Source organism: Dendrobates tinctorius, unplaced genomic scaffold (assembly GCF_039654945.1).
Source record: "Dendrobates tinctorius isolate UK_male_01 unplaced genomic scaffold, ASM3965494v1 ptg000006l, whole genome shotgun sequence".
Classification (NCBI taxonomy): Eukaryota; Metazoa; Chordata; class Amphibia; order Anura; family Dendrobatidae; genus Dendrobates; species Dendrobates tinctorius.
The window spans coordinates 3,703,586-3,731,405 of NW_027361674.1; the positions used below are offsets into that span (position 1 = coordinate 3,703,586).

At 46.6% G+C, this 27,820-nt stretch overlaps 1 protein-coding gene across 2 annotated transcripts in view; it reads left to right on the top strand.

Annotated features, from left to right (window-relative positions):
- TDRD9 (tudor domain containing 9) overlaps positions 1 to 27,820 on the top strand; it is a 320,208-nt gene that overhangs the window by 67,946 nt on the left and 224,442 nt on the right. For both annotated transcript variants that reach the window (XM_073570199.1, XM_073570208.1), the window contains exon 6: positions 10,712 to 10,792. In XM_073570199.1, the coding sequence (XP_073426300.1) occupies positions 10,712 to 10,792 (81 nt within the window). The remainder of the gene's footprint in view (positions 1 to 10,711; positions 10,793 to 27,820) is intronic.

Genomic DNA, 27,820 nt, shown 5'->3' on the forward strand with positions numbered 1-27,820 from the left:
CAAACACCAAACCTAAATTGTAGAAATCCAAAAATCAGATGCAGCACACAGTTTTCAGTGAAAAAATGGCTATTTTATTTAGCCCATCATGGCAACGTTTCTGTCCAAAAAGATGTGGCTTGAAAAAGGTTCACATCTTTTTAGACCGAAACGTCGCCATGATAAGCTAAATAAAATAGCTCTTTATCGCTTCATTGGGGGACACAGGTAACCATGGGGTGTATGCTGCTGACACTAGGCAAAAAAAGAAAAATAGCTCCTCCCCAGCAGTATACACCCACCACAGGCACCAAGTACCTCAGTTTAAGCTTAGTGTCTGTAGGAGGCGGACCTAGATCTGCTGCCAGATCTGCATTTTCCCTTGCAGGTTCTTTGTTTGTGTTTATTAATCTTTTTTCCTTTGTTTTTCAGATTCACCTTTCTAGGGTAACTGGATAATTTCTCACCCTGTTTTCTTGCTTGTATGTGACCTAGAGAGCAGTGTGGTGTCATCCACATCGCCCAGTCTCCAACCCGCAGGCAGGACTTTATCCTCTGTCACCCTTATAGGTGTTTCAGGATGATTCCTGTTGGCCAGTCCTTGCCTTTTCCCCTCCTCACCCCTCTCCTCGGAGAGGGCTGGGAGGAAGACGGTGGTCACCGGCGGTGGCCTCCCCCCCTTCTTGTAATGGGTTGATGCCGTCTTCTGCACCGTCTGGAGATGGTGCGGGAAGGAGGATCCTTGATGCCAGCGACCCTCTCCCACCCGAGGGCTCCTGAGGTTCCGGCGCCCTTTCTTCTCTCCGCTCTCCCCCGACGGTCAGCCAATCAGAGAAGCGCGGCAAGGCAGCCAACCGGATTCTTCCTTTCTCTTTCTCCGGCCAGCTCCTTAGCCACGCCCCCCGCTTTGCAGCGTGGTGCTGTGTTTGAGCTGCCGGGGCCATCTTGGATACATGCCTCTGCTGATCCTGCATCTCTTCTTTGGCTCCAGAGCTGCGTCTGCCTACCATCTTCAGAAAGGGGAACACAGCTAACCTTCGGTCATCTGCTGTCTATCGCTGGCATCGGGTAGGCTCTGCGCTCTCTCTCTCTCTTCCTTTCCGTGTCCACTCTTCAGTATCATGAGGCTCGACCTATTCCCAACTCTAAAACAAGATACTCATAAACACAATCAGACCAGGAGGACATATTCCTGGCATAATAAATTACACCTAGATGCCTCCTCTGTTGTGTAAGACCTAAATATAGATCAGTCGCTAAAGACAAATATGAAAAGGGGGGAGTGGAAAACCACTGATATACGACCACAGATCCGGTATAAAAAATATATATCTTTATTAAGACAAGTATACAAAATTTAGACAAAAACAGTGCTCAGTAGTACATTAGAATAACCCACGCAACATGGGAAACATAGCAGACCTCCCTAAAGGATGGACGGATGCTTGTCCTTCGTCCGAAACGCGCGTCGGGGTACACGCGCAGACCCCCCCCCCCGGGACTCCTTCACTACCTCCCTTTGCTGGTAAGAAATTACCTCTATGATCAGCGCATGTGTCTTTGGGTTAGAGAGAAGCAACAATGGAACAGCGGCCATAAGATGATGGATGTTTTTGGATTTTTCCAATTTTGCCTTGTGTGTGGTGAGACGTTAGTTCCATGATTTGTTGTCACTCTATTGCCTCATTAAAAGTTATTTCTATATAGAGGACCTTATCTGGCCCAAAGAGGCAATTGTATAACCATCTTGGTGGCCTTTGTTAACAGTGACACCCTCTGTCTACCTTTAGAGTTGCTCTTTGATAGTAACCACTAGACATATACTATTAGGTCGTACTATATTTTCACACAGTGCCATATATATATATATATATATATATATATATATATATATATATATATATATATATATATATATATATATACACATCTACTCACATATATCTATTGGTCATGTATATTTGTGCAATATGTCATCAGGGCTGGTGTGTTAATGAAGTAATATTTAAGATGTGTCATATAAGTGATGATATAGTGATAATACCGTGCATCTATTAATGTGAGGAGATTGTGGTGTCCATTTGGACTATATTATTTCAGTTCTTTAGGGAGGTCTGCTATGTTTCCCATGTTGCGTGGGTTGTTCTAATGTATTACTGAGCACTGTTTTTTGTTTAAATTTTGTATACTTGTCTTAATAAAGATATATATTTTTATACCGGATCTGTGGTCGTATATTAGTGGTTTTCCTATGCCCAACTCTGCAGGGGCTTCTCGTTCTCCCTTTAAGTCCACTGTGATTCATTATGCCTGCGCCCGCTGAAAAATAAAGTGGTCTTTAGGTCAGCCCTCCCCTTTCTGCCCGTCCTGCGGTCCTTGCACCATGTCTTCCCCACAGGAGCACTCTACGCCCGGGATGAGAGCAAATCCCTTCCTCCGGGGTGGGCTGTTGCCATGTCTCAGTCGGTCTCTGACCTGACTAATGTATCCCAGTCCCTGGTCCAGGTCCTAGAACGTCTTCCACATCTATCTGTAGCCATCAGTGCTTCGATCGCCTCTTCAGGGTGATTCACACGCACTTGACCACGACCCTCCCAGGGACAGATCGGGCAAAAGGTCTAGAAACCGGGCTCTGTCTAGCTCCTCATCCAGCTAACGGGCCCCTCTGCATCAACCAGGTTGCCCCCCTCTCCCCATTCCGCCTCCGCGTACTTACCTCCCTCAGTCCAGGCCTAAATGTCCTTTCAATAGGAAAGGACCCCTGCCTTTTTGTTCCTTTCGACCTTTCTCCTCTTCAGGAACTTCTTCCCAGCAGGACCGCTCGTCCGCCCCAGGAGAAAGAAGTAAGCCATCCTTCATGCCCATACCCGCGCCTCACTGGAGGCCAAACGGCCGCTCCTCCAAGACCTCTGGGTCCCGCTCTCACAGGTTCTCCTCTAAGTGACGGGTCACCCCCCACCTGGAAACCTTTCCAGGGTGGGAGCCTGTCTTCTTCTCTTCAGGGACACATGGTTGTCTGTGGTCGTCGACACCTTGGTCAGAGAGATCGTTGCGTCTGGTTACGAGATCGATTTTTCTCCCCCCCGACAGATGTTTCTTTCTGTCTCACCCGCCAAAAGTTCCGTTCCAAGCCCCAGGGGTTCTTCAGGCCGTCTCTTCCCTTCTAGGCACAGGAGTAATTGTGCCCATTCCGAGGAACGAACGATTTTCAAGGTTCTACTACAATCTTTTTGTAGTCCCGAAAAGAGATGGATCACTCTGTCTGATCTTGGACCTCAAGCAGTTGAATCACCACGTTCAGATCTGCCACTTCAGGATGGAGTCCTTACGCTCGGTGATCACCTCCATGGAACCAGGAGAATTTCTTTGTTCTGTAGACATCCAGGATGCTTATCTCCACATTCCTGTTTGTGTGCTGTATCAAAGATTCCTTTGGGTTGTGATCCAGAAGGACCACTATCAGTTCACGGCCCTTCCTTTCGGCCTGGCCTCTGCCCCCAGGGTTTTCACGAAAATCATGGCAAAGGTCATGGCCATCCGTCGCTCCAAGGGGATCCTTATAATCCCTTACCTGGACAACCTACTGATCAAAGGGCCGTCCCACCGAGACTGCGACCAGAGTCTTCAGATCACTGTGGACACTGGTACGACTCTGCTGGATAGTCAACAAAAACAAATCCTCTGGTTAAGATTACCTCCATGTAATCAGTGCCTTATGCCCAGTTCCACACCTGTCCTCTTCAGCTGGCCCTCTTGTCTGCTTGGGACAAGAAAACAGTTTCCCTGCACCGACCAGTACTTCTGCCTCCCAAGGTGAGGCAGACTCTGGCTTGGTGAACGCTACCCACCTGAATCCTGCGCTGGAGGTCTTTTCTCCCTCTCCGGTGGCAGGTCATCACCACAGACGTCAGTCTCCTCGGGAGCTCCTGGGGAGCTGTCTTCCTTCATGACACAACGCAGGGTTGCTGGAACGTTCAGGAAGCCCTACTCCCATCAATTTTCTGGAGATCAGGCCAATCTTCCTCACCCTTCTCCTCTGGCAGTTCCTCCTTGCATGCAAACCAGTCTGCATTCAATCGGACAACACCACGGCCGTGGCTTACATAAACCACCAAGGCGGGACTCTCAGCAAGCAGGTCATGTCAGAGGTGACAAGGATTCTGCGATGGGCGGAACGTCCCGTCCCTGCCATATCAGCTGTTCACATTCTGGAGGTGGAAAATTGGGCAGCCAATTTTCTGAGTCGTCAGGGCCTCGCATCAGACAAGTGGTCTCTCAATCCCGCAGTCTTCAACCAATTATGTCAGAGATGGGTCACTCTGGACATAGACCTCATGACATCTCGGATGAACAGCAAGGTTCCTCAGTTTGTAGCCAGGTCCCGGTACCCGATGGCCATCGGTAGCGATGCCCTGTTCATCTGATTGTCCCAGTTTCAGCTGCCTTATCTTTTTCCACCTCTCCCCTTGATTCCGAGAGTCGTAAAAAAGATAAAGGCAGTAGGGGTTCCCGTTCTTTTGATGGCTCCAGACTGGCCAAGACGAGCCTGGTATGCGGAGCTGGTGAACGTGCTCGTGGTCGTCCACTGGAGGCTTCCAGATAGTCCATATCTTCCCTCGCAAGATGCCCTTTTCCACCAGAGTTCTCAGTTTCTGAGTTTAACGGCACGTTGAAGCCACAGTGCTGAAGGAGGCTGTTTTTTCTCGCCAGGTCATTCAGACCATGATTAGGGCGAGAAAACCAGCATCCTCGCGCATTTACCACAGATATTAGAACAACTTGTTTCCAATGTCTTTTTTTTCCCTTCCATGCTTGGTTTTCTACAAGCGGGTCTCTACTCGAGTCTGTCGCTCAGTACTCTTAAAGGTCCGGTTTCTGCTCTCTGTCCTCTTTCAGAGGGATCTAGCTTCCTGTTCCCAAGTGAAGAGTTTTCTTCAGGGTGTCGTCCACCTGGCACCACCTTACCATCCTCCGATAGAACCATGGAACCTTAATCTTGTTCTCGGCACCCTCCAACTTGCGCCTTTTGAGCCCATTCAAGTTTTGTTTTCTTTCCTGTCATGGAAGGTGGCCTTCCTAATCACCATTTTGTCTATTAGGAGGGTTTCCGAGTTAGTGGCATAATCTTGTCATTCTCCGTTCCTGATTTTACATCAGGACAAGGTAGTTTTCAGACCCGTTCCTTCTCTTCTTCCCAAGGTGGTTTCTTCTTTTAACATCAATGAAGACATTGTCCTCCCTTCTTTATGTCCTTCCCCAGTTCATCCCCTGGAGAAGTCTCCACAAGTTGGATTTGGTCAGAGCTATTCGAGTCTATCCTTCAAGGACTGCTTCCTTTCGTCAAACAGATTCCCTACTTGTCATCTCTGAAGGTCGTCGAAGGGGCTTCCAGCTTCTAAGTCCACTATCGCCCGTTGGATTCTTTCAGCGATATTGGAGGCATACCGCGTTCAGGACTAACGGCCTCCTCCGGGAGGGCTCACTCCACCCTTGCAGGTTTGCAAGGCCACGACCTGGTTGTCCTTGCGCACTTTTGCTAGGTTTTATAGGGTAAATACCAATGCCTCGGCTGATGCAGGCTTGGGTAGGAAGGTGCTGCAGGTGGCAGTTACGCAACGGTCGACCTAAGTCCGTTTTTTCTTTGCATTCTTTCTTTTCCCACCCTTGGGACTGCTTTTTGACGTCCGATGGTTACCCGTGTCCCCCAATGAAGTGATAAAGAAGAGGGATTTTTGGTACTTACCATAAAATCTTTCTTGGAGCCTTCATTGGAGGACACAACACCTCACTAACTGTTGGTACCGCTTTTTGGGCCTACGTGCCTTTTTTGTTGGGTTGGTATATATGTTGAGTCCTAGTTATTTCTACTGCTTTTACACCAACTGAGGTACTTAGTGCCTGTTGGTGGGTGTGTACTGCTGGCCCCAAAAATTCCTCTTTTTTTTTCACTAAAAACTATGCTGCCCCTGATTTTTGGATTTCTAAAAAAGAAATGTGGTCGCTTTAAAATAATAATAAAAAGAAAACACATTTTCATCTGGTGTCCCCACGTTGTTCTTTTCAAATTGCTGCCCTAGACCCTGGCCTTTTTTTTTTCTTTTGATTCCTCTGTTGATGACTGATGTCACATGACTTATGCCAAGACATTACCTGTATATAGAGATGAACAGATGGCCTGGATAGTCATCCTTTGGACCATTAAATTGGAGGGGTAAAAATGACCTTATGGTGAAGTCAGTGAATACGTTACGTTCATCTCTTCGCTACAATACTTAAATTCCATCTCCCATAAATGGAGCATCAATGCAAGCACACATTGATGTTATGTATGAGCTGAAAGAGCGAAAAATCTAGTGGTAGACACGTGGCGTTCTTTCGATTTATTAAAATTATATATCACAGTTTTGTACATAAATTTTATGGAATCCTCATGGCTGTTTTGAGGAGCGGACATTTGGCAGACAGCTGCTCGTGCATGGCCTGCTGTAGAATAAGAAGTAATGATTCCACAAACTCCTATATTAAAAGTCTGACGTCCATGGACCGTAGTATGTGGATGCTCTTTAAAAGATGAAAACCTGTTTGCTTTCCTTTGCATGGTTTCCTCCTTTAATAAATCCTCCCGGCAGTTCATTGTCGTTGCTGAAATGTCAGCAGGGGAGTGACCTTTTGGTTGCTTTGGAGCAGGTCTTTCTCAGAGCTTAGATAGCCTTGGAGTATAAAATGACTTATTTAATTTGTCTATACTCTTTTTTTTTTTTTTTTTTTTTTATCTTTACATATGGTTTGGCTTGAACATTTTTAAGGGGAACCTGTCAGCAGCATTATTCCTGCGCGGGCAGGACGCCTATTACAGTGCCATTTGCTGAACCATAATTCTGCTTTTCATAGCTTTGTAAGTGCACTGGTGGGGCGTTTCATTACAATTACGGTCCAGGGCCTGCCGGCCCTGCTCCCACTTCATTGTTAGCAGAGAGAGCCTCTGCCTCATAATGTTTGTCTCCCATGTCAATCAGGTAGCTGAGGCAAGGAGAAGAGGAGCAACAACCTGCTAGTGCACTAATCTGCTCACCACTGCACTTGCAGAGCTAATTTGCATATCCCTATTAGCTGAATTGCGACGCAGCAGATGGTGATTGTGAAATGCTGCTTTCATAATGTTTTACTCTGCACTGTCCTGCATATCCTTTGCTAGCAATGAAGTATTCTAAAGCCCTCGTCTCACACAGCCATCTCGCTAGCGAGATTGCTGCTGAGTCACAAGTTTTGTGATGCAACAGTGATCTCACCAGCGAGATCGCTGTGTGACACTTATCAGCGTCCGGACCCCTGCCGGATATCGCTGATCGTCCTGGAATGGCCAGGACATTTCTTTGATCACTGGTCTCCCGCTGGCCAGCACGCATTGCTGCGTGTGGCAGGCGGGAGATCAGCGAGCTGAAGCTGGTAGCCAATGTAAACATCGGGTTTCTAAGCGGCGCTTAGAAACCCGATATGTACCTTAGTTACCAGCGTGCTGGTGCAGGGAGCTGGTAACCAAGGTACTCATCGGGTTTCTAAGCGCCGCGCGGCGCTTAGAAACCCGATATGTACCTTGGTTACCAGCTCCCTGCACCAGCGCGCTGGTAACTAAGGTACACAGTGGGTAACTAAGCGACGTGCGTCGCTTGTTACCCGCGTGTCGCTGGTCCTGATCGCTGGTGAAGCTGCCTATTTGGCAGCTCACCAGCGATCGTGTAGCGACACACCAGCGATCCTGACGAGTTCACATCGTTGTCGGGATCGCTGGTGAGTCGCTATGTGTGACGGGGCCCTTAGGCTCCATTCAAAGTGGAAGCTAAAATCTTTACCCAGAGGTTCACCTGTTCTCATTTACAGGGTCCATATGCAAAATACAGGCTGTTGTGAAAAACATTGTGAGTCTGCTCACAAGTTCATAGGATGGTGATTGTTAAGGCAGACGTTTTGTTGAAAATGGGGTGTTAACAATCCATCCTTCTGATAACACCTCTATACAGCAGAAGCACTGGATTCCCAATAGATGTTGAATCTCCCCTCGTATAATGACTGATAACACCAATATATACAGTAGATAACACAGGATCCACCATTCACAATAGATGATTTCACAGCTCACCCCCTCCAGTACAATGACTGATAACTTGTGATGAGCGAGTATGCTCGTTACTCGAGATTTCCGAGCACGCTCGAGTGTTCTCCGTGTATTTTGGTTGTGCTCGGAGACTGTTTGTGTTGCCACAGCTGCATGATTTTTGGCTGCTAGACAACCTGAATACATGTGGGGATTGCCTGTTTGTTAGGAAATCCCCACAAGTATTCAGGCTGTTTAGCAGCCGCAAATAATGCAGCTGCGGCAGCACAAACTAAATCTCTGAGCAGGACCAAAATACTTGGAGAACGAAATCTCCAGTAACGAGCATACACGCTCATCATTACTGATAACACCTTTATATTCAGTAGGTAATTCAGGATCCAGAATAGATTATGCCACAGCTCGCGCCTCTCTCCTGTACAATGACTGATAACACCTCTATATACAGTAGATAGGATCCACCATTCACAATAGGTGATGTCACAGCTCACCTCCTCCTGTACAATGACTTTTAACACCTCTACATAGTCAGTAAAATAGGATCTTAGCTCATCTCCTTTCTTCACAATGACCTTTGCACAGTTAAGAGCATGCTTGGATAGAACTTCTGTACATACAAATTGGGTCTGAGTCATTGCTGCTAATTCCTAGATTAAGAACAGCAAGGGGTAGTCTAATATTAGGCAATTATTTAATGAGAATTTACATTTTAAAAACACTTCAGCAGTGCAGTCTCATGATGTTGTAGTTTTTCTGCTCATTGGTGCCCCAGTTGCTTCATGCAGAGAAGTGCAGCCGGGCCTGTTCACTATGCTGCATTTCACCTGCACAGTGGGCGGCCGTAGTGCTGCTGAGGAGGGATGTAAAACAGACGAAGAAACAAAAAATTAAGTATAAATAATAATACAACCAAATGAATTAATAAATTAACCAATATGTTTCTTCCAACAGTTGGATGGCAGACCATCCGGTATAATTGAGAAAAGCCAACTACTGATGCATCAAAGAGAACCAGAATAATGGGAATGTATGTGTAAATACTAAAATAGAGGCAAAATATGTATAAAATAAGCCTTTATTAAAATTATGGCCAAACAACAACAGCAATATATAGAAAAATATAAAAAAAAAAAATATGTAAAAAATGGCAGAGAAAACCGCACAATGCATAAATAATTAAATGTCTGTACTTATAATAATATCACCACTTGTAGAATAGAGAAAAGGGGGGATATATATAATAATCCCTATATATAGCGACCTTTAAACATGGTAGGCACAATAAAACCAGAAAAAGAATAAAAAATAAAAAAAGAATAAAAAATAATAAAATAAAAAACACAAAAAAGGTGATGTAAATATACCCAAAATTGGTGAAACACTAATATACATATACATAAATACATAAAAAGAATTGATTAATATGCACCCAAAAATAATTCATTTATATGTGCATTTTAATATACCCAAAATTAGTGAAAGACTAATGTATACATACATATTTACATATAAAAGAGTGATTCATGTACACCCAAAACTAGATTTACCTTTATGTGCATAAGAAAATGAAAAAATATATATATAGTTAATTAATGTGCACCAAAGGTAGCTATATAGAAAACCTTATCCTCAAAAAGCGCTATATAGCAGGAATACACCAAAAATAGCCAAAAACCATAGAATAAACAGCACATGCGCTAAACAGTGCCACATAAATAGAATGGGCCACCAAAAAACAGACCTAATACACCTTGCAGCGACTAATAAGGCGCTTACACAAAGGTGCCCTAACTATGCGGCGCTATACAGCACAATGCACTGCCTGAAGGACAAATGCTAATCAAGATAATAAGCTATGAATACACACCGCAATGGGACACCCATGCAGCAAAACCTGTCATGGAAATATAACGCAATGTAGGACAATGGATTACCTGGAGGATAGATAACCAGGGAGTGGTGAAGGCGGTGTGCCAAAAAGAACGCGCCCCGACGCGCGTTTCGGAAAAACTCCTTCGTCACAATGACCTTTGCACAGTTAAGAGCATGCTTGGATAGAACTTCTGTACATACAAATTGGGTCTGAGTCATTGCTGCTAATTCCTAGATTAAGAACAGCAAGGGGTAGTCTAATATTAGGCAATTATTTGATGAGAATTTACATTTTAAAAACACTTCAGCAGTGCAGTCTCATGATGTTGTAGTTTTTCTGCTCATTGGTGCCCCAGTTGCTTCATGCATAGAAGTGCAGCCGGGCCTGTTCACTATGCTGCATTTCACCTGCACAGTGGGCGGCCGTAGTGCTGCTGAGGAGGGATGTAGTAGTGTCTTCACTCTCGCCACTGGTTAAGGTCCTTGAAGTCGCACTCTCGCCAGTAAAAGAAACATCCTATCCTAGAGCATAGACTTTTTAATAAGAAAAATTTGTTTTAAAATTGCTTAGCAGAGTTTTTCTGTCCCTTGGTTTCACCTATTGGTGGTGGTTTGTGCAGCTGGACCACCAACGACCAAAACTTTTGAGTAGTCACGAAGACTTGTCATAAGACAATAAAATATTAATGACATAAAATTAAAAATGAGAAACGTAACCTCTTACAGTCTGCTTTTTGCCTCAAATAGGTCCATGAACGCACTGAAGAAATGGATTTCCTTTTGATGATTGTACGCAAACTTTTACGAACTAACTCGAGAATGGTGAAGGTCTGTGAAAATTACCCTGAAATGTTTTTTTTTTCTTTTATTCATGTATAAGTTCATATACACACTGCAGTTACATACAAGATGAATTCCAACCTCCCCCCCCCCCCCCCCCTTCCCCACCTTGCACATGAACAGAGTGCACTCATGAGCTGAACCCACTGCGTACACAGGAGGTGCCAGCTCTGTTATGCAGCCGGGACTTGCCTCTAACAGCAGCGATCAAAGCGGCTGCTAACCACTGTCGGTAGCTTTTGTGTTGCAATCCAGAGGGTGGACCATTCATTGCCCTTTCTTTTCATTGCTCCCCATGTGAGGCACTGTCATATTGGTACTTGAAGATCATTATATCTTTCGCTTAATTGTGGGTCACAGGGAACCATAGATGTATGCTGGTTTTACTATGCACAAAAAAATTACTCATCCCATTGCAGTTAGCACCCCACCAACTGGCACCAAGTTAATCAATTTATCTTAATGTCAGTAGGAGGCCGACAAGGGTCTTTCTTTAGACCCATATCTACTCAGTTTTCAGTGTGTTTTCAGTAATGATTTCCTTTTTCAGAGGGTTTCCTCTTCTATCCCTTGGAAGAATACAGTGGGAGTAGTCACACTGTTATCTCACGTAGAGTGTGTACGGTGTGGCCTTACACCCCGTATCGTCATCTGTCTATCCGACAGGATCCAAGCCCCTAACACATAAAAAGTGTTCAGGTGTTTCAAAGAATGGTCCTTGCTCCAGGGCTGTGGAATCGGAGTTGGATGAACGAATTAGACTCCTAAAATATATAATAAATTGGGAACAGTAGTACAATGCAGGTTCATAAGAATTTGGGGAAGTTCTGAAATGTCCTATAAATGTCTATTCTATTCTGGATCTCTGCTTTTAGCTGAGAAGAATCTGTGCTGCACTTTATGTACATGCTCAGTGGTGAACCAGTGTTGTGGAATCTGAGTTGGGAGTCAATGAAATTGAGAAGTGAGGTTTGGCTTACCGACTCCACAGCCCTGCTTGCTCTCCTCTCCTGCCCACTTGCCCACCAGAGCCTGACGGCATCAGGAGGTACAGACATCCTGCAATTCAGTGACGTTTTGATGTCTCTTCCTTACATCCAAGGCCTCTCCAGGGACAAAGAGCTATCCCCCTTTTTTCCACGGGTTTCCACACCTTTGAGATTGCTTCAGTCCTACAGATAGGAGCATCTGGCCAGATTTTAGAATTAGAATAGGATTCATTGTAGGTGTTTAGTGTCATGAAATATGACAGGGTTCTCAATTTAGTGAATGTTCGTGTGTTGGGGGGTATTTGTATTAGGGGGACTTGTGCGTGGGGCACTGTATTAGGGGAACGTGTGTGGGGCTCTTCATTAAAGTGTGATTAGGTTTGCGTGTGTGGTTTTTTTTTCTGTAACTGGCTTTATGCCCACTTTTCACCTGGTTTTTAGTCCTCCGCGCCGCTCCCCTCTCCACCACTGGCCTCTTTTCCTACTCAACGCCCTGGCTTTTGTGCTGCGCTCGGCCCATCCCCCTCATTCCTTGCTTGTCGCTTTGAGAATACAATATGGGAGAACGTGGTCAAATTCTGCGCTGCTGAATTACTGCTCATTAGGAGACACCGAGTACAAGGGACTTGTACTTGCGGTAGCGAGTCTCTCCAATGCTTGTTTTAAGCTACACATCTGGTGAGTGCTATTACTTTGCATTAACAATTTAATCTCGGATAAGGCCCTATTGCGCTATTTTTCTTCAACAGTATTCATTGCTTGTTGGTTTGGCCTTTCTTCCTCCTGCCTTGGCTACGCCCCTTCTCCTCCTGTGACTCTGAAATCTGCATGACCTTTTTTTGTCTGAAGCCCTCCTCTTCCGGCGGTCGCCATTTCTCTTGCTTTATTGGGGACACAGGAAAACATAGGTGTATGCTGCTGCCACTAGGAAGTTGACACTATGCAAAAAAAATGTTGGTTCCTCCCCAGCAGTAAATACCCACCAACTGGCACGAAGCTAATCAGTGTTAACTTCGTGTAAGTAGGAGGTGAACACTGGGCTGCACTCATCCCCGTTTCTACCTTTTGATTTGTTGTTTTTTATTTTCTATTTTGCAGGTTAAGCATTGGGACAGAGTGTAAATCTTCACCCTATTCTACCACTTAAAGACCGAGAGCACAGCCTGGGATTGCATTACAACTGTTGTCTCCCTGGTCTATCGGCAGAACTTTATCCCCCTATCATCCCCTTACCCGCTTGCCCCTCATAACTAGATATACACGGTGGGAAGATGGACCTTCTGATTACAGCCCGAAGATTTGCGTCCAGACACTTCATGGTGTGCACCCAAGTTCCTTGTCAAAAATTGGGGGGACGTGACCCCACGCCGTTTTCTCCTACGCCTCATTGGGGGACACAGACGGTAGGTGTTATGCTGCTTGCCACTGGGAGGACACTAAGTGAACACAGAGTAAAGTTAACTCCTCCCCTGCAGTATACATCCTCTCGCTGGCTGGGAATTCCCCAGTTCTTGCTTAGTGTCTGCAGGAGGCACTTGGGTCTGGTTTCAGACCCCACCGTTTTATTTTCGATTTTTGAATTTTTATTCAAACCTTTTTGTGGTTCCATAGAAGGACGAAACGATGTGGCTCATACTGGACCTCAAGCTGTTAAATCAGTTTGTCAAGGTACGGCAATTCCGAATGGAATCCCTCCGATCAGTTGTCGCCTCCATGGAAAAAGAGTTCCTAGCATCCATTGATATCAAAGATGATTACCTTCACATCTCGATTTGCTTGTCCCACCAGCAGTTCGTGTGTGTTGCAATTCGCGAGGAACACTTCTTGTTCGTTGCCTTGGGCTTCGGATTTGCCACTGCCGTGGTGGTACTGCCGTATCTGGACGACCTGCTGATCGAGGTCCGTCCCTTCCAGCCTGCGAGGAATCTGTGGATATCACAGTAAATACACTTTCTCGCCTGGGTTGTAAGATAAACTTCAAAAAGTCTTCCCCAACACTGGCCCAGCAGATTTCCTTTTTGGGAATGATCTTGGACACTTCCCACGGGTTGGTCATTCTCCCTCCAGAAAGGGCACGAGCCTTACAACAGGGAGCGCAGACTCTTTCCCGACCAGTTTCTCACTCCATACGTTTCAGCATGAGAGTTCTCGGAAGAATGGTGGCAGCGATGGAAGCGGTGCCATTCGCACAGTTCCATCTCCGCCCTTTTCAACATGTGTTGCTGTTAACTTGGGACAAGAACCCGTTTTCCCTGGACCCGTCGGTTCCTTCTGTCCCTGTAGGTCAGACAAGCCCTCAAGTGATGGACACTGAAATCCTCCCTGAATCAAGGGAAGTCCTTTCTCCCAGTACGATGGTCGGTGGTGACCACCGACGCAAGTCTTCTGGGCTGGGGTGCGGTTTTTCGTAACCACACGGCACAGGGTCGTTGGTCAATTCGAGAGTTACGTCACCTCATCAACATCTTGGAGATGTGAGGGATCAGATTAGCCCTACTGAGTTTCCACCTTCTCCTCGCAGGTCACCCCATCAGGATCCAATCCAACAACGCCACGGCTGTGGCGTATATCAACAGTCAGGGGGGTACTCGGAGCAGGATGGCCATGCACGAAGTGAGTCACATCCTCCATTGGGCCGAGACCCAACCATTCGCCCATCTAGGCAATCCACATACCGGGGGTAGACAATTGGGCTGCAGATTTTCTCAGTCACCAAGGCCTTGCCTCAGGAGAGTTGTCTCTTCATCCGGAAGTCTTTCAGCAGATTTGCCATCGCTTGGGGACTCCGCATGTGGATCTCATGTCCTCAAGACTAAACAACAAGGTTCCTCGATTCATTGCCCGATCGCGCGATCCATGTGTGGTATCGGAGCGGACGTCCTAGTTCTGCCGTGGCACCGGTTCCGGCTCCCATACATCTCCTTGCTCCCGAGGGTCATCAAGAAAATCAAAGCAGAAGGAGTACAAGTGATCCTAGTCGCGCCAGATTGGCCGCACTGGGCATGGTACACAGAACTAGTCCAACTAGTCGCCGACATTCGCTGGCGACTTCCAGATTGCATGGATCTACTCTCACAGGGCCCGACTTACCACCAGAACTCCGGGGCCCTGTCTTTGACGGCGTGGCTATTGAATCCTGGATTTTAGCTCAGGCTGGTTTTTCTCACAACGTGATCTCCACCATGATTAGTGCTAGGAAGCCTGTGTCCATGCGCCTTTATCACAGCACCTGAAAAACCACCTTTTCGTGGTGGAAGGACCATGGTCGATCCCCTCTGGTGTTTTCCATTCCTTCCATATTGGAATTCCTACAATCCGGATTAAAGTCAGGCTTAGCTCGCTCAAGGGCCAAATTTCTGCTTTGTCAGTTCTATTCCAATGCAAAATTGCCACCAAATTGCAGGTGAAGACGTTCATTCAGGGATTTTCCCATGTGGCGCCTATAAAACGCCATTGGAATCATGGGACCTTAACTTGGTTCTCGGGGCTTTACAAGAAGTTCCTTTCGAATCACTGCAGGACGTACCACTAACTGTTCTCTCTTGGAAGGTGGTCTTTTTAGTGACAATTACTTCAGTCAGACGAGTTTCGGAAATGGCAGCCCTGTCCTGCCGTCCTCCGCTCCTGAATTTTCATCAGGACAAGGCAGTTCTCAGGACATCCCCGTCTTTCCGGCCCAAAGTCGTATCTTCCTTTCATCTCAATGAGGAAATTGTATTGCTCAATGTTGGTACCCCTAGTTTAATGACCGAAAACCCCACAATGGTCAACGAAATAACTTGAATCTGACAAAAGTAATAAATAAAAAATCTATGAAAATTAACAAATGAAAGTCAGACATTGTTTTTCAACAATGCTTCCACAGAATTAAAATAAATAAATAAAACTCATGAAATAGGCCTGGACAGAAATGATGGTACCCCCGAAAGTAATGTGACAAAAGGGACATGTTAAATTAAGGTGTGTCCACTAATTGGCATCAGAGGTGTCTACAATCTTGAAATCAGTGAGTGGGCCTGTATAGGGGCAACAAATACACTCTGTACGGTTTGGTGACATGGTGTGTATCACACTCAACATGGACCAGAGGAAGCGAAGGAAAGAGTTGTCTCAGGAGATTAGAAAGAAAATTCTAGACAAACATGTTAAAGGTAAGTTATAAGACCATCCCCAAGCAGCTTGATGTTCCTGTGACTACAGTTGCACATATTATTCAGAAATTTAAGCTCTGTGGGACTGTAGCCAACCTACCTGGACGTGGCTGCAGGAGGAAAATTTATGACAAATCTAAGAGATGGATAATGCGAATGGTAACAAAAGAGCCCAGAAAAACTTCTAAACAGATTAAAGGTGAACTTCAAGCTCAAGGAACATCAGTATCAGATCGCACCATCCGTAGTTGTATTGGCCAAAATGGACTTCATGGGAGACGATCAAGGAGGGCACCATTGTTGAAAAAAAAATCATAAAAAGCCTGACTGCAATTTGCCAAACTACATGTTGACAAGCCACAAAGCTTCTGGGAGAATGTCCTATGGACAGATGGAACTTTTTGGCAAGGCACATCAGCTCTATGTTCACAGACGGAAAAATGAAGCATATCAAGAAAAGAACACTGTCTCTACTGTGAAACATGGAGGAGGCTCTATTACGTTCTGGGGCTGCTTTGCTGCATCTGGCTCAGGGTGTCTAGAATCTGTGTTGGGGTACAATTAAATCTCAAGACTAGCAAGGGATTCTAGAGAAATGTGCTGCCCAGTGTCAGAAAGCTTGGTCTCGGTTGCAGGTCATTGGTCTTGCAACAGGATAATGACCCAAAACACAGCTAAAAACATCCAAGAATGGCTAAAGGAAAACATTGGACTGTTCTGCAGTGGCCTTCTATGTACCCTGACCTAAATCCTATTGACCATCTTTGGAAATAGCTGAAGCGTGCCATCTGGAAAAGGCAACCTTCAAACACGAGACAGCTTGAGCAGTTTGCTCTTGAGGAGTGGGCCAAAATACCTGTTGAGAGGTGCAGAAGTTTTATTGACAGTTACAGGAATCGTTTGATTGCAGTGATTGCCTCAATAGGTTGTGCAACAAAATATTAAGTTAAGGGTACCATCATTTCTGTCCAGGCCTATTTCATGAGTTAATTTTTTTTTTAATTCTATGAAACCATGGTTGAAAAGCAATGTCTGACTTACATTTGTTCATTTTCATAGATTTTTGATTTATCATTACTTTTTTCAGATTCAAGTTATTTCTGTGACCATTGTGGGTTTTTCTGTCATTAAACGAGGGGTACCAACAATTATGACAACGTGTGTACTTTTGGTATTGCTGTAATTGTCGTATTCCCATCACCAGGTCATCATTACCACACATTCCACCTTTCTCCATTTTGCAAATTTGTAGCCCATCATATACCCAGATGGTTAAAGCTTGATTAAAATGATCCTAGTTAGTCTTTGTAAAGAAAACTTGTGCGCCCGCAGGGTGAATAGTATTCATCTGTGACCAATGTAACGTGTTGTTGTGAGGGAGGGCTAAATTAACCCTTCACGGTTGACCAGGTGATTTCCAAATTAATCCACAAGATGTTGCTAGCAACTGAGAATGACCAGACGGAGATGTCTCTGTATGGGAGGATCAAAGGAGACCGCTAACCCCGTTTATTATGTCACCTTTTTTTTATAGTATTTTGCTTAATTATGCAAAGTACATAGCTACCAATAGCATTGTCGTGACACATTTACTTTATAAGCCAATAGTATTGCAAGAAAATCGGAAACTACGTTTATGTCCATATCTACGTAGCATACAGAATAGAACAATAGTACATTCTTCTGGGTCTCATATCTCACATCTTGTTCAAGCTGTAACAGTCTGTTTTCATAACAACCGTGAACTTCCCCTAGTTAAGTTTCAACATTTTTGTGGTAAACAACAAAATGGCATAGCAAGCACAAAAATGGAGTCTTTGAGAACAAGATGTCCCGTACATCTGAATACTGTACTTCACAAACCCCCGTAGATAAATTTTAACTAATATGCAGCATCAGAGCTGCCTATCCCGAGCCATAAGCTCGAGGGTTACTGGTCTTCACATGGCTGATGACGTGTTATCAGTCATGGCTGTTGCGGCACACCCATCCCCCCTGTATGCTGCAATTTACGAATAACAATTTTTGATGAGAGTGGTGATCTTTTGAAGGTAGCCAGGTGCTTGGCTTCAACATCTTCATCAAATAGCCTTTTGAGATCGATGCAGAGACGAGCAGGGGCAACAACGCCTTTGGTATCATCATTAGCTGTCCTAGTGCAGAATTTCGTAATTCTTACAGAAATACACCAAAGAACAAGTTTTAGTATCACATATGCAACAAGGATACAGGCAGCAGTGTGCAACAAGCTTTGTAAGATCCCAGCTATCCAGCCCCCAATTCCCTTAAAGTAATTGGCAGGATTGAGAAAGGAGAAGGCGTCTGACCACCAACTGTCCTTATTACGATCATTGTCTTTATCATATTGATCTGAGTCTTTGAATATCTTCTAACTTTAACTTTAACTTCATAGTACTGTTAGGATGTATATAATGACAGCAAGCGGGTCCAATAACATGACACATACCACCTTGTGCTGCTAAGTAGTCCAGCAATATAGTATGTTGATTAGTGACTATGATAAGTTGATTTTGGACAGCAACAGTAGTATTAAGTATGTCCAGTATATCCCAAATTTGATCATCTAGATCAGTGGTCCCCAACCTTTTTTGCACCAGGGACCGGTTTCAAGCAATACCATTCTTCCATGGCCCGGCAGGGCGGGGATGGAGGTGTGGCAGGGGCGGGGCTTTGGTCATAAGGGGGCGGGGCTATGGACACGGTTGTAGTGTAGCAGTGCATACTTATAATTAAATAACATTTATAATGTGACTCAACTCACCATAGGTTTTGAATGAGTGCTCCATCACCCCCTTCTCCCCATCATTGCCTTCACCCCATCACTCCCTTCTCTCCATCATTGCCTTCTCCCCATCATTGCCTTCACCCCATCACTCCCTTCTCCCCATCATTGCCTTCACCCCATCACTCCCTTCTCCCCATCATTGCCTTCACCCCATCACTCCCTTCTCCCCATCATTGCCTTCACCCCGTCACTCCCCTCTCCCCATCATTGCCTTCACCCCATCACTCCCTTCTCCCCATCATTGCCTTCAGCCCATCACTCCCCTCTCCCCATCATTGCCTTCACCCCATAACTCCCTTCTCCCCATCATTGCCTTCACCCCATCACTCCCTTCTCCCCATCATTGCCTTCAGCCCATCACTCCCCTCTCCCCATCATTGCCTTCACCCCATCACTCCCTTCTCCCCATCACTCCCTCTCCCCATCATTGCCTTCACCCCATCACTCCCTTCTCCCCATCATTGCCTTCACCCCATCATTGCCTTCACCCCATCATTGCCTTCACCCCATCATTGCCTTCACCCCATCATTGCCTTCACCCCATCATTGCCTTCACCCCATCATTGCCTTCACCCCATCATTGCCTTCACCCCATCATTGCCTTCACTCCCTTCTCCCCATCACTCCCTTCTCCCCATCATTGCCTTCACCCCATCATTGCCTTCACCCCATCATTGCCTTCAGCCCATCACTCCCCTCTCCCCATCATTGCTTTCACCCCATCACTCCCCTCTCCCCATCATTGCCTTCACCCCATCACTCCCTTCTCCATCATTGCCTTCACCCCATCACTCCCCTCTCCCCATCATTGCCTTCACCCCATCACTGCTGTCTCTCCATCACTTCCCTCATGGCCTTCTCATGTCCCCATCTCCTCTAGGGCCAGGCTACACAAACACACACACACACACACACACACACACACACACACACACACACACACACACACACACATATTATACGTACATACACACACCACCTCTCTCCTCTCACCTGCCCGCCGCCTGCGCTTCCTCGCTCTGACACAGCAGCGGCGCGCTCCTCTCTGTGTCAGAGACAGGAAGCGCGGGCGGCGGGCAGGAAGCTGGACGGGTCCTTGAAGCTCCGCTCCTGCTATCCCCTCTTGCAGGCAGCGGAGCTGCTTGGATCGCTCCCTGCCGCCGCTACACATGAGGGCCCCCGCTACGCCACTGACCGCCCCTGGCACCCCTTTTGTCCGCGGACCGGCAAGGGCACTGCAGCGGCCCGGTGCTGGGCCGCGGACTGGCGGTTGGGGACCCCTGATCTAGATAGTCTGTGGCCCTAACCAATTTATCCCACATTTATGTAATCATAGGGTTAATGAAAGTAGAACTGACAACTTTATTGGCCACACTCCTCTGTACTATATGTGGTCTCCCTGAAGGGCGGGGTGATTTGTCTGCAGCTCTTTTGTATAATGTATGTTTGGGTATAGCCTGTGTATCCAACTGTTTGTTTGAAATCACAAAGGTGGCCGGGGTCAAGCGACCCAGAGTACAAGTACCTCTTACCCCTACTGGCAACCATTTATAAGCATTGTCTCCACATACCCAGAACATATCAGGTAAATCCCATAGGGCTGAATATTGCAGTACCAATCTATGAACTAAGTCTATGAATGCAGATGCATTCTGAAGCACACAACAAATTGGAGATTGCCTTAAAGGACTACAATAACCTACATCAGGATTTCCACAAGTGGGGATTCCTGGCACATATTCAGAAGACTTATTACAAGATATATTGCCAGGAATACTGGCACAGGTTTTGTTAGAACCCTGTAGAAACAAATTAGAAAATTTCCATGACATATTCTGTAACCTTCTTTCTAACAACATTGGTTTGAAGGCATCAGTTGAGTGTGAAGTTAAATTGAAACTGACTTGTAAACCATATGTTGGAACTTGCCCTAGATTGGTTAGACTAGTCTTGTTCTTAGGTATCCAAGCCCCTCCTTTATAGGCCAAATATTGAAGGTGTGTACTGCTTCATAAAAGGTTACCTTGCCACCAGGGGTATCCAACCCATCCCACAATAGGTATACCAACAGTAGTATTCCGTAACTTAGCATTATCTGTGGCATTATTAGCGAGTGTGTCAGAACAGTAAAAGCAAATAACTCCTCAGGTGGAACAGGGATAGCCAAAAAGAGGATGCTTGTGGCTGACACTGGTGAATACGTGCAGATCCAACAGTCTGCCAGAGACTGGGAATTGTCCAACAAATCTCAGTAATTTCTCATGATGTTGTATAAACTTATTCTTCAAGGACATTGGGGAATTTAGGCTGTCCCATGCAGTTACCAATAATATGTAAAATGCGTAAGACCAAAACATTATGCCCCCTTTATTTGCTATTGGCTTGTTTAACCAGCTTGCTGTGCGATGCATGGATCCAAGTCAGTCTTCCTTCTAGTTTCACTGATGTAGGTGTCATGAGGAGGACTTGATAGGGACCGTCATACAAGGGTTCTAGTCCATGCTTTCTGACATGCCTTTTCACGACTACCAAATCACCAGGCTTCAGGTTATGACAGGTGTCTGTTTCTGCTGAATCTGGAAGAGAAGAAGAAACTAGAGCATGGGTGTTAGCAAGATTTTTACTAAGCTGAGTAACATATTGAACAGCACGGTCAGTTTCTTCTGATAACTGCTGAGGCTGGAAATTTGCAACTGGGGGCCTAGCACCAAACAATATCTCATATGGGGACAGGCCATATTTTGCAATAGGGGTAGCACGAAAATGGTATAGTACAATGGGTAGGAGCTCTTGCCATGGAGCCGTAGTCTCCTGCATCATTTTGGTCAATTGTCCCTTCAGTGTGCCGTTCAGCCTCTCAACTTTCCCACTGGATTGTGGGTGGTACGGAGTATGGAGGGCTCCAGTGGATCCAAGCACTGTCAGAACTTCTTGGTACACAGAAGAAAAGGCCGGACCTTGATCACTTTCAATAACTTCTGGAACCCCATATCTGAATATTACTTCCATCACCAATTTCTTTGCTGTGGTTTTTGCAGTCATGTTGGTAACAGGGAATGCTTCCGGCCAACTGGAGAACATGTCAACAACAACCAAACAGTATTCATACCTTCCAGACTTGGGTAATGTGATAAGGTCCAGCTGGAGCCTTTTGAAAGGATAGTCGAGCTTTGCAAGATGCTTCGGGGGTACGCGTTGAAGTTGACCGGGATTGCAAGTCTGACAGATATTACAGGCACGGTTGAGCGCTGTCAAAACTTTGGAAATTCCCGGGGCCCAGTAGAATTTTTGTAACAGTGCGAGGGCCTGATTCTTTCCTCGATGTGTAGACCCATGTGGCAATAGCAGGATACATCCGCTTAGGCCTGTTTCACACTTCCGTTTTTGTGTCCGCCAAACGGATCCGTTTCCGTTTTTTTGACGGAAACTGATGCCAACGGATCCGTTTTTTTAAAAACGGATCCGTTTTTTTGATGGATCCGCGGTAACCGTAATGGAAGTCTATGGGACAAAAAAAAACGGATCCTGCAAAAAATGGCGGATCCGTTTTTTTACGGAAAACAACGGATTTTGACGGATTTGAAAAAACGGAAGTGTGAAACAGGCCTTAGGGAGACACACGAGTTAGTCCTTTTTCCAGAGACCATTATCCATACATCCCCCATCAGTCTTCCATTGTTTCACCTCTTCCTTTGGAGACATTCTCTGTATCGCCATTAAGCGGTCTCGCGGGGTCCGACAGAAAACTTCAGTCTGTTTAGATCATCAGGTTCTTGTAGGGTCAATGCTTCTTGTAACTGTTTACGATGAGAGCATGTGGTCACCATAGCTGGTATGGTTGGTTCAACGGGTAAAAGAGCAGCGGCTTTTGCTTGCATATCCGCAAATGCGTTGCCAACAGTCTGTGGACTGTTCCAAGGACTGTGCGCCTTAACTTTGATAATGGCCACCTGAGTAGATAATTTGATCGAATCCATGAGGGTTTTAACAGCTTCAGCATTTTTCACTGGGGTTCCGGCAGTAGTAATAAACCTTCGATTGGCCCGTAGAGTCCCGAAATCGTGAACAATACCAAATGCATACCATGAGTCTGTGTATATATTAGCCCGTCTGTTCCTTGCCTAAGTACATGCAGTAGACAGAGCCTGGAGTTCTGCTTCTTGTGCTGATTGTGAGGGCGGGAGCGCAGCTGTGTGCACTACAGTGTCCTCTGTGGTAACAGCATATCCCGTGTGGAATCTACCAAACTCATCAACATATCTTGAACCATCCGTGTATAACACCCGATCAGGATCTGGGAGTGGATTTTCACTGACATTTGGTGGAGTAGCTGTTTCTTCAGTCAGAAGTTGGGAACAATCATGTTGGAGATGATCCTCATCACTACCATCTTTCTTGGGGACCGGCAGTAAAGTAGCGGGGTTGATTGTAGTACAGTGATGCAGCTTGACATAGTCAGGCAAAAGGAGTGAACACTGCAGCCTTAAGTGTCGTTGCACAGTCAAATGTCTTTGTTGCTGAAGTGTCAGTATTGCTGCTATGTCATGTGGGGCAAAAATGTGCGTTTCATGTCCAAGAATTATGTCTGCAGTCTTGTCAAGCAATGAGTGAGTGGCGTGAACTGCCCTCATGCAACTTGGTGATGTTCGGGCCACAGTGTCGAGGTGGGCCGAATTATAGCCCACTGGTCGTTGCCTATTGCCATGTGATTGTGTAAGTACCCTTGCTGCGTGTCCTTCATTCTCGGACACGTACAAATGGAACGGTCGAGTATAGTCCGGGATGCCCAAGGCAGGGGCGGAGGCAATGAGCCGCTTTAACTCAGAGAGATCGCGATGGAGGCTTTCCATACAAACTGGTACTCTTTCCTTATAGTTCATTATACCGTCTTTCAAGGCGTTTTAAAGGGGTTGTATTATGCGGGTTGCATCCTGTATCCACTGACGACAATAAGTACATAGTCCAAGAAAACGCTGGAGTTCAGTTTCATCTTTTGGGAAAGGAAGGGAGCTGACAGCTAGTTTTCTTTCTTCTGTGAGGTGTCTGACACCCTGAAGGAGGCAGTGACCCAAGAATATCACTAGACTAAGGCAGAACTGAGGTTTCGAGGCTGAAACCTGACAGTTCAGTGCTGCCAGATGCTTGAGGAGGCTAACAGTGGCAGCAATGGCTTCCTGCTCCGTCCGTGCACACAACAAAAGATCATCCACATACTGAAGCAGTGTGACCTGGGGGTGATTTAACTGCCAGCGTAGGAGACACTCGCTCATGTTCTTTGCAAACTGGTTGGGACTGTTTTGGGCCCCTTGTGGCTTTAACTGTCCATGTTAACTGTTCCTGATAAGTGAATGCAAACAAACTGGCAATCTGGGTGTAACGGAATGCTAAAGAAGGCATTGGTAAGGTCGATGACTGTAAACCAAGCAGCATCCTGGGGCATTTGGGACAAAAGAGTATGTGGATTAGGCACCACTGGAGTTTCCAGAACAGTAGCTGCATTAACTGCCCGTAGATCTTGTACCAGCCGGTACACATGGGGTTGGCCAGGTGGGGTCTTTTTCTTAACGGGAAACAAGGGCGTATTACATGGAGAAACACAGGGTACCAGAACACCATTATCAAGTAATGTTTGTATTTGTTCCTGGATGTCCCGCTCCTGATCATATTTCAAAGGATATTGATGGACTTTGGGAAAAGGTGCACCAGGTTTGAGAAACACTTTTACTGGTTCTACAGGCATTTTCCCTATATCATTTGGCCCTTTTGACCAAAGTTTAGATGGTATCTCTGAGAGGTATGGGGTGAGTCATTGATCCTCAGGAAATATTGGGGGTGGATCTGGGCCTATCAGGGAAGGGCATGCAAAATACAGATGTCCTCACTGTCTTCATCTGCATAGGGATTATGTAACGTAAGAACCATCTGACCATCATCTTGGAATTGTATTCTGGAGCGGAACTGCGATAATAAATCTGCTCCTAGTAAATTTACTGGACATGTAGGAGAGATTGCGAACTGAGCAGTAACCTCTGGGAAAGTTCCCACAGGGATGGGTTTTGTAAGAGTATGTTAATTGGGTCTGCCATCTACTCCAATTAGAACAAGCTGTTGATCTGAGAATTGAATAGGGATATCCGTAGGTACATCTGATGACTTGATTATAGAATTGGCCGCCCCCAGTGTCTACCATGAACTTAACAAGGGTGTCCCCTACAGGGAGCGTGATAGATGAGCATGCCCCAGGTTTGGTAGAGGACATTGTGAATAGCAGACCCTGGTTGGCCACCCCTTCAGTATGGACCATTATCAGGTTTTTGGGGCTGTCCGTAACCAGGGTATCCTCTAGGGTTCCCAGTATTTTAGGTTACGATTGGAAGTGGGAACTTGAGGGTAGCATCTATCAACGGGGGTATGACAATCTCTCTGAAAGTGACCGAGTCAGCCACAGCGCCAGCATTGCAGACGAGAATTGGCACGGCGGATCCGGGGAGTAAGGTTCTCAGTCATAGGATTAGGAAAGATATTGGAGTAGGGAGCTGAAGTTTGAGGGAAGCTGGAGTTTGCTGTGTGTGCCACTGATAAGGAACCAGCTGTGTGTTCAGCCGCGGTGGTGGGAGCTGGAATTCCTACAGCTGCTGGTTTGTTTTCTTCTACGCCTCATTGGTGGACACAGAGACAGTGGGTGTTATGCTGCTGGTCACTAGGAGGACACTAAGTAAACCAGAAAAAGTTATCTCCTCCCCTGCAGTATACACCCTCTCACTGGCTGAGATTTCTCCAGTTCTTTGCTTAGTGTCTGTAGGAGGCACTTGGGTCTGGTTTCAGACCCCACCGTTTTATTTTAGTTTTTGAATTTTCTGTAAATTTTTTTTATTTTTTGAGTGAAGGGGGCGATGGTTCCTTTCTACGGCCCGCTCTCCCCCCGAACCAACAGGCAAGCACGCGGAGTATACCGCCCTGTACACTTTCCTGCAATGAACGGGGCTGATTCCTCTGGCGATGGTTCCCTTACGGTCGGTACTCCACGGATATGAGGGCAAGCGCAACAGGACGTAGCACAGGAGTTCATGGAGAAGGACTTGAGCAGCGCTTTTTCGCATGCCCTGAATCAGCCCCAGAGCTCTCCATCCCCCTACCACAGGGTGGATCAATTGAGCATACCCCTTTAAGACCTCCTCCAGCTCTGCTACATCGCCAGGAGGATGAGACAAGAAGACCCTGGACAGTGACGACCTGCCTGAGCACAGGAGTGGAGGTATGGGGTCGGGTCCTTCCCCCCGGGAGAAGCGCTGACTGAACGTCACCGTCAGCGGTGGTGCACCGGCGCTCCATCACGATCCCCCCCCCCGGCGCTCTCGGCGCTCGTGTAGGCCAAAAATTTAGATCTCCGGCTTTTCAGGCCTGCTAGGCCGCAATTTAAATGGCGCTGCCCACTAGCGACGCCCTATCCGCCCCCGGCACCTACCGTGGGTAGGCCAAAAATTTAGTCCCTGGCTTTTCCGGCTTACTAGGCCGCAATTTGATTGGCGCCGCCTGCTATCGTCGCCGCCCCCTCCTCTTGGCGCCTCTCATTACTTACGAGACGCGCAATTTTATTCTCGGGGGGCCATGTCTTCAGCTGCCGTTAACCCTTTCATGAGCGCTATGCGTGCTCTGGACAGCTGGATACCGGGTGACATCACAAGACCACCGTTTTTTCCTCCCAGGGGGCACAGCACGGGACCGGGTAAGCTGCATCTGCCTTCAGATTAAAGCTTAACCCCTTCACGGCACATTCCCTGCAGCTGCAGACACTCTGCCGTTAACCCTTTCAGGAGCGCTATGCCTCAATCTAAGGAGGCTAAACAGGCTGTTAAAAAGGCACACTGAGTTTTTTACTGTGTATACCACTTGCAAGTCTGCCTTACCCAGTGCACAGACTAATCCGTTATACACGGACTGCGACCCGGACTGCGCCCTAACCTGCGCTCCAATGTCCCTCGCCGCCGCTGCTGACCGGCCTCCTGCGTTTAGTAACCCTAACTGGGCTGCGTCCCTGTCGGTGGAGTCTCTGACCCAGGCAGAAAGCGTCCTTAACTCCCGCGGAGGGCTCTAGCGTCGACCAGGAACCGTCCCCCAGCAGGGACCATAGTCGTCTAAGGGACGGTCAGCGCCTCAGCATCGGCGACTCCTGTCTCTCGCTCACCCTCTCCTGAGGTTCACAGTGAGCACGGTTCAGAATTCAAATCTGACACGTCAGCCCCTCAGAATCCCCCAACTGATCAAGAGTCGCTTGATTCTCTTATAGAATCAGTCAACAGGAATCTGAGGTTGGATGAAGAAAATATTCCTGCTCCAGCACACCCTGGCTCTTCTAACCCTTTCCCGACCTGTGACACAGCGTATGCGTCATGAAAGTCGGTGCCAATCCGACCTATGACGCATACCCTGTGTCATGAATTCAAAGCCCCCCTGCGGGTCGGGTGACCGGGGTCAATGAAAGGTCACCTGACCCGCACATACAGGGGGCTTTGTAATTCACCACAGGGGGCGTGGCTTTGCCCCCACATGGCTTCGATCGCTCTGATTGGCTGTTAAAAGTGAAACAGCCAATCAGAGCGATAGTAATATTTCATCAATGAAAATTGATGTAATATTACAATCCAGCCATGGCCGATGCTGCAGTAGCATCGGACATGGCTGGAGACACAGATTTGACCCCCCCACCGGCGATCGCCCCCCCCTGCCACTGAATGACAGGGTTGGAAAGAGGGTTAGGGTTGGAAAGAGGGTTAGGGTTGGAAAGAGGGTTAGGGTTGGAAAGAGGGTTAGGGTTGGAAAGAGGGTTAGGGTTGGAAAGAGGGTTAGGGTTGGAAAGAGGGTTAGGGTTGGAAAGAGGGTTAGGGTTGGAAAGAGGGTTAGGGTTGGAAAGAGGGTTAGGGTTGGAAAGAGGGTTAGGGTTGGAAAGAGGGTTAGGGTTGGAAAGAGGGTTAGGGTTGGAAAGAGGGTTAGGGTTGGAAAGAGGGTTAGGGTTGGAAAGAGGGTTAGGGTTGGAAAGAGGGTTAGGGTTGGAAAGAGGGTTAGGGTTGGA